This window comes from Opisthocomus hoazin, chromosome 3 (genome assembly GCF_030867145.1).
Source record: "Opisthocomus hoazin isolate bOpiHoa1 chromosome 3, bOpiHoa1.hap1, whole genome shotgun sequence".
NCBI lineage: Eukaryota > Metazoa > Chordata > Aves > Opisthocomiformes > Opisthocomidae > Opisthocomus > Opisthocomus hoazin.
The window spans coordinates 3,587,294-3,601,439 of record NC_134416.1 but is presented as its reverse complement, the minus strand read 5'-3'; the positions used below and the strand labels follow the sequence as shown (position 1 = coordinate 3,601,439).

Genomic DNA, 14,146 nt, shown 5'->3' with positions numbered 1-14,146 from the left:
ATGAAATTAAAAATTAAAAAATGAAGTCCCCAGTGGTTCTTTTTTCCCCCACCCCACTCTACAATCACTTGCTGTGACAAGCCTTCATCTCCTTAGGGGAGCTGGGGCCGCTAAAACCTGCTTGTTCTTTGTATGTGACTTCCATGCCAATTTATTACCAAAAGGCTATTAAGGAGTGCCGTTCCCATCATCTTTATTGCTGCAAGATCTCAGGGTTTCTGTTGGAGGCCTGAATATTACTAATGCACCACACCCTACTATCTGCAAGGATGTCGGTACCTGGTTTTAATTATTAATTACATATAAAAAGAAGAAGAGGTTTAGAGCACACATAGAATGTCCATCAAGGTCTGCTCTCCCTGTGAGCAGACATACATACGCTGGCAGAAAGGCCGTGCTCTTTTGTTCCAGCCATACCATGATCTAATACAGTGGGCAGTTTGTCTTAGGAAGCCTGTCATCCATCTTTCAGAAGCAGGAGGCAGAGGATTCGTGTTGCATTACCCTCTCCTGACACTTCATTAATGACAATATTTGGGGATACTACTACAGAAGACATCCAGCATGTGTTACTCAGTCTCCCATGGCGAAGGAGCATGGGGAGCTATGCGGGTTCAGATATAACATCTGTGAGACACACAGAAAGGAGAAAAGTTTCTCCAAGTTGCCCTTGGTCAGTGCAACCAGGTTCCTTCCCTTGCAATCCTTTCCACAGGAATGCCCAGCCAAGGGACCAACTCGATACTTAGTAAGTTTGCAATCAGTTTTGGTTTGCTGGAAAAATAAACCTTGGAGGACCTTGGAGATGTGTCCATCGCAATGCCACCCAAGATGATGTGTGCATGCATGGAATGGAAGTCAGGACCCAACTCCAAGACGTAAGTCAGCATGTTAACAGGCTGTGGCCGGGCAGCTGACAGACTGTGGCAGTCTCAAGAAAACTTATGTTTCTACATCAGCTGATTTTTGCAATCCACTGAGGGTGGCTTCAGAGTCACATTGGTAACCACCAAATGATAGGCAAGCTGGGCACAATGAGGTAGCTCTTCAAATCTTTAGAGATTGCAAGTGTCTTGAGTTATTCTGTGCATTTGCATTAAAAATAGTGGTCCTTTCATACAGCACAATAAGTATTCATGTTTTTTTAACCTAAACTACAATGCACTCAGATTCATCATTTCTCTAGTCCACATTTCAATGCCCTTTTCTTATGGTTCTTTCATTGTGCCCAAGTATCCCATTCTTCCTTGCTTTTATACATTTAATTTTGCCTTGTAGAATAGCCTAAAAATCACTATTTACAACTGAACAGACAACTCACGCTTACTTCAATACCTTCTCCCTGTTCAAAGAAAAAAAAAGCATAATTACACCCAAATTCATATGAAAACAAAAACCCAAGAGAAACCTCTATGCTTCTTTTATATTTCCATCTGGGGGGAACAGCTATTTGCAAAACAACGAAATGTTTCCTGAAGATTATTTGCAACCCTCAAAACTTGAAAACCAAGTCAGGCTGCCTCAATGAACAGCCCAGGCAAAACCAAAGGCAGTTGAGGAGAGGGGTGATGTTCTTCCCTGGTGCAAAGCGGTAACACAGCCCTTTGCTATGTTACAACGTACCCTTTCCTGATGCTTCTGCAGAGGTCTGAACTCCCAGTCTGTAGCCACTGCAGCCTCACCCTGCAGTGTTAGACAGACCCAGGACAAAAATTAAACGCAAGAATATGCTCTAGCTAATAGGGCTTGCTGAAAGCTACACTAGATTAACCCAGATCTGGCCCTACAGCAATTGCCCATCTGGATCGGGAGCTGGCACGCATCCGGGCAGCTGGATATGTGGTCTTATCTGCCCATGCCAACACAGACTGGTGTCTCAAACAGTAGCTCAGAAGTGGGCAGGATGAGACCCACCTTCCACCTCCACTAACGAGCCAGCGCCACGTGAACACGGACAACCGTTGTGCTACCCAGCGTTCTTCTGGCAAAGGATGCCTCCTACTGCTTGCCTGTGTCAAGAAGGTGACAAAGTAGAGTCAACACCTTCAACAGAAAAAAGCAGGAGACAACGGCTGTGTTCGGTGCGAGCAGGTGAATGACCTGCTCAGCCTGGTGGCAGAACTGAAGGAGGAAGTGGAGAGGCTGAGGAGCATCCGGGAGTGTGAGAGGGAGATCGACTGGTGGAGCCGCACCCTGTCCTCCCTGAGGCAGCGGCAGCAGGAGGCGGCTCCACAGAAAGCAGAGAACCCCCTACCCTCTTGCCACCGAGCAGAAAGAGGGGACCGAAGAGATGGGGGGGAATGGAAACAGGTCCCTGCTCGGGGGGGCAAGCGAATTTCCCCCCGGCCTCCCTCACCTGCCCAGTTGCCCTTAAGCAACAGGTATGGGGCTCTGGAATGTGAGGGACTGGCCACAGAGGATGTGGGTGAAGGTGAGGCTCCATCCAGGGGGTTGCCTAGAACGAGTCAGACAGCCCCACGTATTACAACTGCCTCAACTAAGAAAAAAAGGAGGGTCATTGTCATAGGTGATTCCCTTCTGAGGGGAACAGAGGGCCCGATCTGCCGACCGGACCCATCCCACAGGGAAGTCTGCTGCCTCCCTGGGGCCCGGGTTAGGGATGTTGCGAAGAAACTCCCTGGTCTGGTGCGGCCTTCTGATTACTACCCCCTCTTGGTAATGCAGGTTGGCGGGGATGAGGTAGCAGAAAGAAGTCCCAAGGCCATCAAAAGGGACTTCAGGGCACTGGGGCGACTGGTTGAGGGATCAGGGGCGCAGGTGGTGTTTTCCTCCATCCCATCAGTGGCAGGGGACAGCACTGAAAGGGGCAGGAAAACTCACCTGGTTAACAGGTGGCTCAGGGACTGGTGCCATCGGTCAAATTTTGGCTTTTTTGATCATGGGGAGGTATACACAGCACCGGGCCTGCTGGCAACAAGTGGAGCTCAGCTATCACAAAGGGGGAAAAGAATTCTTGGCCACGAGCTGGCGGGGCTCATTGAGAGGGCTTTAAACTAGGTTCGAAGGGGGAAGGGGATATTGCCCAGCTCACTAGGGATGAGCCTAGGCTTGGAGTGCCAAGGCCAGGGGTGAGATTGACAGCCCAGCTCAAGTGTGTTTACACCAATGCACATAGTATGGGCAATAAACAAGAGGAGCTGGAAGCCATTATACAGCAGGACGGCTACGACTTGGTCGCCATCACAGAAACGTGGTGGGACAACTCGCATGACTGGCATGCTGTCATAGATGGCTACAGACTCTTTAGGAAAGACAGGTCAACAAGGAGAGGTGGGGGAGTTGCTCTATATGTGAGGGAGCAACTGGAATGCATTGAGCTTGGCCTGGGGGCAAGTGAAGAAGGAGTTGAAAGCTTGTGGGTTAGAATTAAGGGACAGGCTCACACGGGTGACATTACGGTGGGTGTATACTATAGGCCACCTGACCAGGAGGAGGAGGTTGATGAGGCCTTCTACAGGCAGCTGCAAGCAGCCTCACAGTCACAGGCCCTGGTTCTCATGGGGGACTTCAACCACCCTGACATCAGCTGGGAAGACCATACAGCTAGGCAGGCACAATCCAGGAGGTTCCTACAGAGCATCGATGATAACTTTCTGATGCAAGTGGTGGAGGAACCAACAAGGAAAGGCGCGCTGCTGGACCTCGTGTTAACAAACAAGGAGGGAGTGGTGGAGGACGTGAAGGTTGGAGGTAGACTCGGCTGCAGTGACCATGAAATGGTCGAGTTCAGGATCCTGCGTGGAGGAAGCAGGGCGATAAGCAGGATCAAAACCCTGGACCTCAGGAGGGCTGACTTTGCCCTCTTCAAGGAGCTACTGGGAGGAATCCCGTGGGCCAGGGCTCTCGAAGGCAGGGGGGTCCATGAGTGCTGGTGGCTTTTTAAACAACACTTCTTCCATGCACAGGAGCAATGCATCCCCCTGAGAAAGAAATTTAGCAAAGGAGGCAGGAGACCTGCATGGTTAAACAAGGAGCTTCTAGCGGAGATCAGGCAGAAGAGAAAGGTGCATGGCATGTGGAAAGAGGGACAGGCCACTTGGGAAGAGTACAGAAACGTAGTGAGAGCATGCAGGGATGCGACGAGGAAGGCCAAGGCTCACCTGGAATTGAAGCTGGCAAGGGATGTCAAAAACAACAAGAAGGGCTTCTTCAACTACATCAGCAGCAAAAGGAAGGCTAGGGACAACGTGGGGCCGCTGCTGAATGAGGAGGGTGTCCTGGTGACGGAGGATGCGGAGAAGGCAGAGCTAATGAATGCCTTCTTTGCTTCCGTCTTCAGTGCTAAGACTGGCCCTCAGGAATCCCAGGCCCCGGAGGTAAGAGATGAAGCCTACAAAGAGAACGACTTTCCCTTGGTCGAGGAGGACTGTGTGAGGGATCGCTTAAGCGATCTGGACGTCCACAAATCCATGGGCCTCGATGGAATGCACCCACGAGTGCTGAGGGAGCTGGCGGATGTCATTGCTGAGCCACTCTCCATCATCTTTGAGAGGTCCTGGAGGACAGGAGAGGTGCCCGAGGACTGGAGAAAGGCCAGTGTCACTCCAATCTTCAAAAAGGGCAAGAAGGAGGACCCAGGGAACTACAGGCCGGTCAGCCTCACCTCCATCCCGGGAAAGGTGATGGAGCAGCTTATCCTGGAGGCCATCATGAAGCAAGTGGAAGAAAAGAAGGTTATCAGGAGTAGTCAGCATGGATTCACCAAGGGGAAATCATGCCTGACCAATCTGACAGCTTTCTACGATGACATGACTGGCTGGGTAGACGAAGGGAGAGCCGTGGATGTTATCTACCTTGACTTCAGCAAGGCTTTCGACACAGTCTCCCATGATATCCTCCTGGGGAAGCTGAGGAAGTGTGGGCTGGATGAGTGGTCGGTGAAGTGGATTGAGAACTGGCTGAATGGCAGAACTCAGAGGGTTGTCATCAGCGGCGCTGAGTCTAGTTGGAGGCTGGTGACAAGTGGTGTCCCTCAGGGGTCAGTACTGGGCCCAGTCTTGTTTAACTTCTTCATCAACGACCTGGATGAAGAGTTAGAATGTACCCTCAGCAAGTTTGCTGATGACACCAAGCTGGGAGGTGTGGTAGATACACCAGAAGGCTGTGCTGCCATTCAGCGTGACCTGGATAGGCTGGAAAGCTGGGCAGAGAGGAACCTGATGAGGTTCAACAAGGGCAAGTGCAGGGTCCTGCACCTGGGGAGGAACAACCTCATGCACCAGTACAGGCTTGGGGTGGACCTGCTGGAGAGCAGCTCTGCGGAGAGGGACCTGGGTGTCCTGGTGGACGACAGGTTAACCATGAGCCAGCAGTGTTCCCTGGCTGCCAAGAAAGCCAATGGGATCCTGGGGTGCATCAAGAAGAGTGTGGCCAGCAGGACGAGGGAGGTTCTCCTTCCCCTCTACACTGCCCTGGTGAGGCCTCATCTGGAGTTCTGTGTCCAGTTCTGGGCTCCCCAGTTCAAGAAGGATGAAGAGCTACTGGAGAGAGTCCAGCGGAGGGCTACAAGGATGGTGAGGGGACTGGAGCATCTCCACTACGAGGAGAGGTTGAGGGAACTGGGCTTGTTCAGCCTGAAGAAGAGAAGGCTGCGAGGGGACCTTATAAATGTCTACAAATATCTGAAGGGTGGGTGTCAGGAGGATGGGGCCAAGCTCTTTTCAGTGGTGCCCAGTGACAGGACAAGGGGCAATGGGCACAAATTGAAGCACAGGAAGTTCCGTCTGAACATGAGGAGGAACTTCTTCCCTCTGAGGGTGACGGAGCACTGGAACAGGCTGCCCAGGGAGGTTGTGGAGTCTCCTTCTCTGGAGATATTCAAGACCCGCCTGGACAAGATCCTGTGCAGCCTACTGTAGGTGACCCTGCTTCGGCAGGGGGGTTGGACTAGATGACCCACAGAGGTCCCTTCCAACCCCTACTATTCTGTGATTCTGTGATTCTGTGATTCTGTGATTCTGTTATAATCTTTAGCTGTGCTCCGTTTTATGACAGTCACATCATGAATGTGCTTTCATGAAGTGCACTTTGACGTGCACATTTGGGACCATTTCAGACACATAGGCTGACACCTGGATGCTTTTCTCTTTCTACTTTAGTATTTCTAAAGTCCTTTGGGGCAAGGGGGGAACATGTAAGGAAACCACATCTGGTCTTTGCTTAAAAACATGCAATAAAAATAGAATTCACAGTCATTTGCAAGACACTGTTTGTGGTTTCAGCATTTTGTGAGCAAGCTTCCAACCCTGTTGCCACATTCAAGCACATTTCCAAGATTCAAGTTGAGTTACCCTCTGTGGAAGCACAACCCACTGCCTTTTTCACGTCTTCCCATCTACTCCCACCATCTGTGTGCCTAAACCAGCCACAGAACAACTATTTGGACAATCTTCTTGCAAAGTGCTGGGTAGATGAGGAAAGTCAGGAGCAGGTCTAGAGAATACGCTACATTTCTTCTTGTAGTGCCCCAAAACACCTCCAAAATCCTCATCAGTGCTGCTCTTCCATGTTGCAGCTTCAGGTCCTGAGCACAGTAAGATACGGTGCCTCATCGTAACAAATCAAGCCAAATGGAAGTTTGGTTTTCAACTTTGAAAATCACTATCAGAAATGACCTCTGGAGAGAGTGCGACATTTATACATCAGCCACACAGAACATGAGCAAGTAAAACGTCCATCCCCAGGGAGTCAAGCAGAATAAATTACAGCAAGGGAGCAATATTTTACCGAGAGGTTGATAGCCTTGTCTTGAAGGGCCTCCAAACGGATTCCTGCTCCCAAATCCACTCCCATCAATGGATCCATAAGACATTTTCTAGATAGTAACGGATGTGGGATTGTACTTCAAACCTAAGAAAACAGAGAAAAAAACCCAAATACAACACTGTTAAAAGTCAGTTAAACCCCAGTAGTCTAAGAAAAAAGAAAAAAAAAAAAAAAAGGCAAATGAAAAAATACATTACTATCTTCAAACTTGAGGATGCCTACCCGCAAAACAAACAAACAAACAAAAGCACTAAAATCCAGGTCATCTGGACTACAGCTGATCTTGGGGACAAACATGTCATCTGACCTCCGTGTGCCTTATTTTAGCCAGTGGCAAAGGGCAATCATTTATCTGTTTCAGTCACGGCAAGACTTTTAATTCCTCGCTGTTCACAAAGTGCTTTGAGATCCTGAGCTGGCAGGTAAAGACTAAGCACTCAGTCAAAGAAAGGTAATGCTGTCTTCTGGAACATTACCATTACGCAGCTGGCTAGGAGTCTATCCATCATACTGTAGGCTTGATGAGCTCTCAAAAGAGACAGTTTACTGCTATATTATAAGCTCCTGGGCCTCTAGTATAAATATTGGAGCCAGAGTTATTTTCCCTTGCTGGTTTGAAAAAAAAAGAAAACCAAAAAAGCTGCAAGGCCTTAGGTAGGAGCAGCAGAATTAAATCAATGCAGCGCTGTCAGAGAAAGACTACTTCTTCCCCCTTTCCACCTCCCCATCCACAGGCATTGTCTCACCATGAATGCCACATACCCCTCCAGCATATCAGCAGGGTCCCAGGACTTTGATATTAAAAATATCTCAACCTGAAGGCACAGAGACAATGATGGCAAAGGAAGAGAAGAGATAAAGGTGCTGCATCAGTTGGGGTATGATACAGGACCAAATCCGGCTGCTGCTTTCTTAAAAGAAGACTACGAAAAAATGTCCCAAACAGGGAAAATCTGGAGGCTGAGGACAGAGACTTATTCCCCATACAAGGCAAAAGACAATGCTGCCTACTGGGTAGCCCTTCATCAAGCACCGATGCAGTGACACTGCAGTAAAGGAGCATGGGAGAGTCCAGTGGAGAGGAGAAGCTGGAGTGAGGTGACTGGGAATACCACCCGCCCTCCATGTAGGAAGATGCTCTGTCTTCTAAATGTCACTTGTTAACTGAAGGACAACCAAAAAAAAACTGGGCCAACAAACTACACTCTCCAACAAGCATGTGCAAACCCTTCAGTGCGATGGCAGAATCACAGAATTCTAGAATAGTTTGGGTTGGAAGGGACCTGTTAGGATCACCTTGTCCAACCCCCCTGCAACGACCAGGGACAACTTCAACTAGATCAGGTTGCTCAGAGCCTCAACCAACCTGACCTTGAATGTTTCCAAGGTCGGGGCATCTACCACCTCTCTGGGCAGTCTGGTCCAGTGTCTCACCATCGTCATTGTACAAAATTTCTTCCTTTTATCTCATCTAAATCTAACCTCTTTCAGTTTAAAACTATTGGCCCTTGTCCTATGACAACAGGCCCTGCTAAAAAGCTTGTCCCCATCTTTCATGTAGACCCCCTTCAGGTACTGGAAGGCTGCTGTAAGGTCTCCCCACAGCCTTCTCTCCTCCACGCTGAACAGCCCCAACTCTCTCAGCCTTTCCTCACAGAAGTGTTCCATCCCTCTGATCATTTTTGTGGTTCTCCTGTGGCCCCGCTCCAACAAGTCCATGTCTTTCCTGTGCTGAGAAAGATGTCAGGGTGTAAGGCTGGATAACATGCGATGCAATGCTCCATCCTGGGCTTGGATAATTAAATTGCACACGGCCTGGCCCAGTCACTTTCCCTCTGACATGCAAAAAGCTGGGAACACCCTCCAGCTTGTAAAAGCTTCTTGACACATGGCCACGTGCTGCATGATGTCCTGATGTATGCACTGGTAGATGCTCCAGTAGAGGGCAGGAGTCTCTTTCGTGTTGCACTGCCACAGCGGTGTACTTGCAGCCATTCCTTTGATTTATTCTCCATGGAGAGTAAAGCACCTGAAATTCTCAATTCTGGACTGTACTGGGAACAGTCTAATGGTCTCAGGAACCTCTTGTACTTCATTCGCCTTTTTTGTTTCAAAGTTTCAAAACCAAGTAAAAAATTACTGCTGAGATTCACCAGACAGGGAAACTCTAGGACTAAAGGAGATCACTCACCATCTTCCCTTAATTGGTCCAGACACATAAAAGAGAATGAAAGTGCAACTGCCTTGAGAGAACAAGGGGTGGGAGCTAAATCCATTAAAAGTGGAGAAAATCCAGAGTACAGCTTCCCCATCCTGCCTCAGAGTACCACGTACACACGTAACAGGCATGTGAGGCTGCAGGTGCCCCTAGGCCATAAATCCTTCATTTTAGGAAAACAGCCTTCAGTCCAAGCCTATGACAGCCAACCCACAAGAACCCCAGCGGCCAGAGAGAGGAGAAGTGCCTGTATTTTCGTGTGCATCGCGGAGACAGAAAATGAGCTAAAAAAGAGAGAAAGTTAAAAGATGCCATCTGCAAATGATTTCCAAGACACTCAACAACACAACAATCAGTCACGTCAAGCATGAAAAACTATAAGCACCACAAAAAATATAACCTATGATGTCTCGATGGACGTTCTTCGCAACCACTAAATGCTACAAGGAACAGATGAGGATTCACTTGTGGAGTCTGCAATGGACCTGGGAACAAATCTTGCCTCTCTCAAGTCTCAGGTTAGCCCACAACTACCACAGTAACACAATCTCCACCACAAAATGCAACCCAAGATCTAGCAAGACCCTTACGGGGAGAAAAGACGCACTAAGAAGACAGTTACAGAAGAATTTCAGGGCAGGAATAAGGAGTTATCTTATTTTCCTTACCTCCCAGCGTGGCTACAGATTTAGACTGCTGTAAGCAGGGAAGTGGGACAATAAAACAGCTTGAAAACCGCCTCTGTACAGAGGTTGATCCTGACCCATCCTTTCTTTTTCGAAATAAGCAAGTGGAAGCATTTGCTGCCTTGACTTCCCCAAGGCCACACACAACAAACGTGGAGTGAAAGTCTACACTACATTGTAAAATGACTTGATTACAACTGGGCAAGTGTTTCTCTGGCAAACAGTGAATGCATCTATTTTTTCCCAAAACAGAGTGGTGTGAAAGGGGGAGAGAAGGAAGGCTTTTAGAGCACTCCAAATATTTCATGTTGATTTACCATTTCCAAAGCATGCTTCCATTTTAAAACTTTGCCTCCCTGTGAGGGAGAAAAAAAAAACTGAAAATAAAATATTTTGGTTTAGTTTAACCAACTTTTTTAGAAACAACCACCTCCCACCCCATCCTGCTAAGCCATTGAAATATCCCTTATTCACACAGCGCTGGAACCACACTTCTACCCCACAGTAATGTATTTACAGGAAAATTTGAGAGCAGATCTAAATGCCTTTAATTTGATTGGCAATAAAAGCATTTCCCTCCCAATCCCCATAGTACCTCCCAAGTCTTTTGTCTACTGCTCCTCAGGGAGACTTGTCCAATTTACTGTGAAGGCAGTTTGCACAAATTGGAACAACCATTGCCTAACATACTAGATGCAGAAAAAAAATAAAAAAAGAAAGAAAAGAAAAAAAAGATTTTATCACAGCTTTATCCTCATCACCTAAACTACAAAGCAAAGAACAATCATACCTAAGCCAAGCTAAAAGAACATCCATCCTGCCAGAGGCATAAATTCTATTTTAATGATATACAACTAATTCTTACTTTGTATATCCTGCAGAAGTCATTCATGCAGTGAGTATAATAGTAGGGTGCAGGATCTCAAGCAAAGGGTTGGTCGATGTTTCTTGGATTGGAAAAGATATTGGCAGGCAAAACCAAGCAGGGCAAATTATTTAAAGAGTTTCCCTGTACACATCAGTCTCCATTTAGAGGGACACTCAGATGGCCAGCATAATTAATATAAATACCTTTATATATTAATAATATATAAGTATATTAATAATATGTAGAAAATATAACATATATAATATATATAATATTATTATCTATTTATATAATATACTATATAATATTTTCACAGAACCACAGAATCATAGAATGGTCGGGGTTGGAAGGGACCTCTGTGGGTCATCGAGTCCAACCCTCCTGCCAAAGCAGGGTCACCTACAGCAGGCTGTACAGGACCTTGTCCAGGCGGGTCTTGAATATCTCCAGAGAAAGAGAATCCACAAACTCCCTGGACAGCCTGTTCCAGTGCTCCGTCACCCTCGGAGGGAAGAAGTTCTTCCTCATGTTCAGACGGAACTTCCTGTGCTTCAGTTTGTGCCCATTGCCCCTTGTCCTGTCACTGGACACCACTGAAAAGAGCTTGGCCCCATCCTCCTGACACCCACCCTTCAGATATTTATAAGCATTTATTAGTTCCCCACTCAGCCTTCTCTTCTTCAGGCCGAACAAGCCCAGCTCCCTCAGCCTCTCCTTGTAGGGGAGATGTTCCAGTCCCCTCACCATCCTTGTAGCCCTCCTCTGGACTCTCTCCAGTAGCTCCTCATCTTTCTTGAACTGGGGAGCCCAGAACTGGACACAGTACTCCAGATGAGGCCTCACCAGGGCAGTGTAGAGGGGAAGGAGAACCTCCCTTGTCCTGCTGGCCACACTCTTCTTGATGCACCCCAGGATCCCATTGGCTTTCTTGGCAGCCAGGGCACACTGCTGGCTCATGGTTAACCTGTCATCCACCAGCACACCCAGGTCCCTCTCCGCAGAACTGCTCTCCAGCAGGTCCACCCCAAGCCTGTACTGGTGCATGGGGTTGTTCCTCCCCAGGTGCAGGACACTGCATTTGCCTTTGTTGAACCTCATCAGGTTCCTCTCTGACCAACTTTCCAGCCTATCCCGGTCACGCTGAATGGCAGCACAGCCTTCTGGTGTATCTACCACACCTCCCAGTTTGGTGTCATCAGCAAACTTGCTGAGGGTACATTCTAACTCTTCATCCAGGTCGTTGATGAAGAAGTTAAACAAGACTGGGCCCAGTACTGACCCCTGAGGGACACCACTAGTTACCAGCCTCCAACTAGACTCAGCGCCGCTGATGACAACCCTCTGAGTTCTGCCATTCAGCCAGTTCTCAATCCACTTCACCGACCACTCATCTAGCCCATACTTCCTGAGCTTCCCTAGGAGGATATCATGGGAGACTGTGTCGAAAGCCTTGCTGAAGTCGAGGTAGACAACATCCACGGCTCTCCCTTCGTCTACCCAGCCAGTCATGTCATCGTAGAAAGCTATTAGATTGATCAGGCATGATTTCCCCTTGGTGAATCCATGCTGACTACTCCTGATAACCTTCTTTTCTTCCACTTGCTTGATGATGACCTCAGGATAAGCTGCTCCATCACCTTTCCCGGGATGGAGGTGACGCTGACTGGCCTGTAGTTCCCTGGGTCCTCCTTCTTGCCCTTTTTGAAGATTGGAGTGACACTGGCCTTTCTCCAGTCCTCGGGCACCTCTCCTGTCCTCCAGGACCTCTCAAAGATGATGGAGAGTGGCTCAGCAATGACATCCGCCAGCTCTCTCAGCATTCATGGGTGCATTCCATTGGGGCCCATGGATTTGTGGACATCCAGATCACTTAAGCGATCCCTCACACAGTCCTCCTCGACCAAGGGAAAGTCGTCCTCTTTGTAGGCTTCTTCTCTTACCTCTGGGGCCTGGGATTCCTGAGGGCCAGTCTTAGCACTGAAGACGGAAGCAAAGAAGGCATTCATTAGCTCTGCCTTCTCCGCATCCTCCGTCACCAGGACACCCGCCTCATTCAGCAGCGGCCCCACATTGTCCCTAGCCTTCCTTTTGCTGCTGATGTAGTTGAAGAAGCCCTCCTTGTTGTTTTTGACATCCCTTGCCAGCTTCAATTCTAGGTGGGCCTTGGCCTTCCTCGTCGCATCCCTGCATGCTCTGACCACATGTGTAAGATATAACATTATGTAACATATAATATATAACATATTAAAATCTTTGATATCTTAAATCTTTGATATCTTAATCAGTGATCTGGATGAGGGGATTGAGTGTTCCCTCAGCACATTTGCAGACGACACCAAGTTGAGTGGGAGCGTCAATCTGATCGAGGGTAGGAAGGCTCTGCAGAGGGATTTGGACAGGCTGGATCTGTGCGCTGAGGCCAACTGTATGAGGTTCAACAAGGCCAAGTGCTGGGTCCTGCACTTCAGTCACAACAATCCCATGCCATGCTACAGGCTTGTTGAAGAGTGGCTGGAAAGCTGCCTGCTGGAAAAGGACCTTGGGATGCCGGCTGGACATGAGCCAGCAGTGTGCCCAGGTGGCCAAGAAGGCCAACGGCATCCTGACTTGGATCAGGAATAGTGTGGTCAGCAGGAGTAGGGAGGTGACCGTGCCCCTGTACTCGGCACTGGTGAGGCCGCACGTCGAGTACCGTGTTCGGTTTTGGGCCTCTCACTACAAGAAAGACATTTGAGTGCTGGAGTGCATTCAAAGAATAGGAAAGAAGCTGGTGAAGGGTCTAGAGAACAAGTTGTGGCTGAGGGAGCTGGGGCTGTTTATTCTGGAGAAGAGGAGCCTGAGTGAAACCTTATCACTCCCTACAATCTCCTTTCAGGTAGCTGTAGTGAGGCAGGTGTTGGTCTCTTCTCCCAAGTAACTAGTGACAGGACAAGAGGCAATGGCCTCAAGTTGCATCAGGGGAGGTTTAGACTGGATATTCGGAAAAATTTCTTCACTGAAAGAGTGGTCAGGCATTGGAACAGGCTGGCCAGGGAGGTGGTTGAGTCCCCATCCCTGAAGGTGTTTAAAAAACGTGTAGATGTGGCACTTCGAGATATGGTTTAGTAGGCATGGTGGTGTTGGGTGGATGGTTGGACTTGATCATCTTAGAGGTCTTTTCCAACTTATGATTCTATGATTCTAAGTTTTTTGAAGTCATGAGATGAAAGGGCATATTTTCAAAGTATGTTGCTTTTCCCAATCTCTAATATTTGCCCCCCAGACTAGACTCTCACTCGTGTCATGCCACTTTTTAGCTTCTCTTCTCAGGGATTCTCTCAATTATTAATGTGCTGGTTTTGACAAGGATAGAGTTAATTATCTTCTTAGCAGCTAGTATGGGACTACATTCTGGATTAGTGCTGGAAACAGTGTTGGTAATACAAGGATGGTTTCGTTATTGCTAAGCAGTGCTTACACAGAGCCAAGGCCTTTTCTGCTTCTCACACTGTCCCACCAGCGAGCAGGCTGGGGGTGCACAAGAAGTTGCGAGGGGACACAGCTGGGACAGCTGACCCCAACTAAACTAAACTAAAGGGATATTCCATG

General features: G+C 48.3%; 1 protein-coding gene across 16 annotated transcripts in view; it reads right to left on the bottom strand.

The window, feature by feature from the left end:
* TSNARE1 (t-SNARE domain containing 1) overlaps window positions 1-14,146 on the bottom strand; it is a 553,318-nt gene that overhangs the window by 428,070 nt on the left and 111,102 nt on the right. For all 16 annotated transcript variants that reach the window (XM_075415477.1, XM_075415474.1, XM_075415475.1 and 13 more), the window contains one exon: window positions 6,748-6,870. In XM_075415477.1, the coding sequence (XP_075271592.1) occupies window positions 6,748-6,832 (85 nt within the window). In that variant the 5' untranslated portion in view covers window positions 6,833-6,870. The remainder of the gene's footprint in view (window positions 1-6,747; window positions 6,871-14,146) is intronic.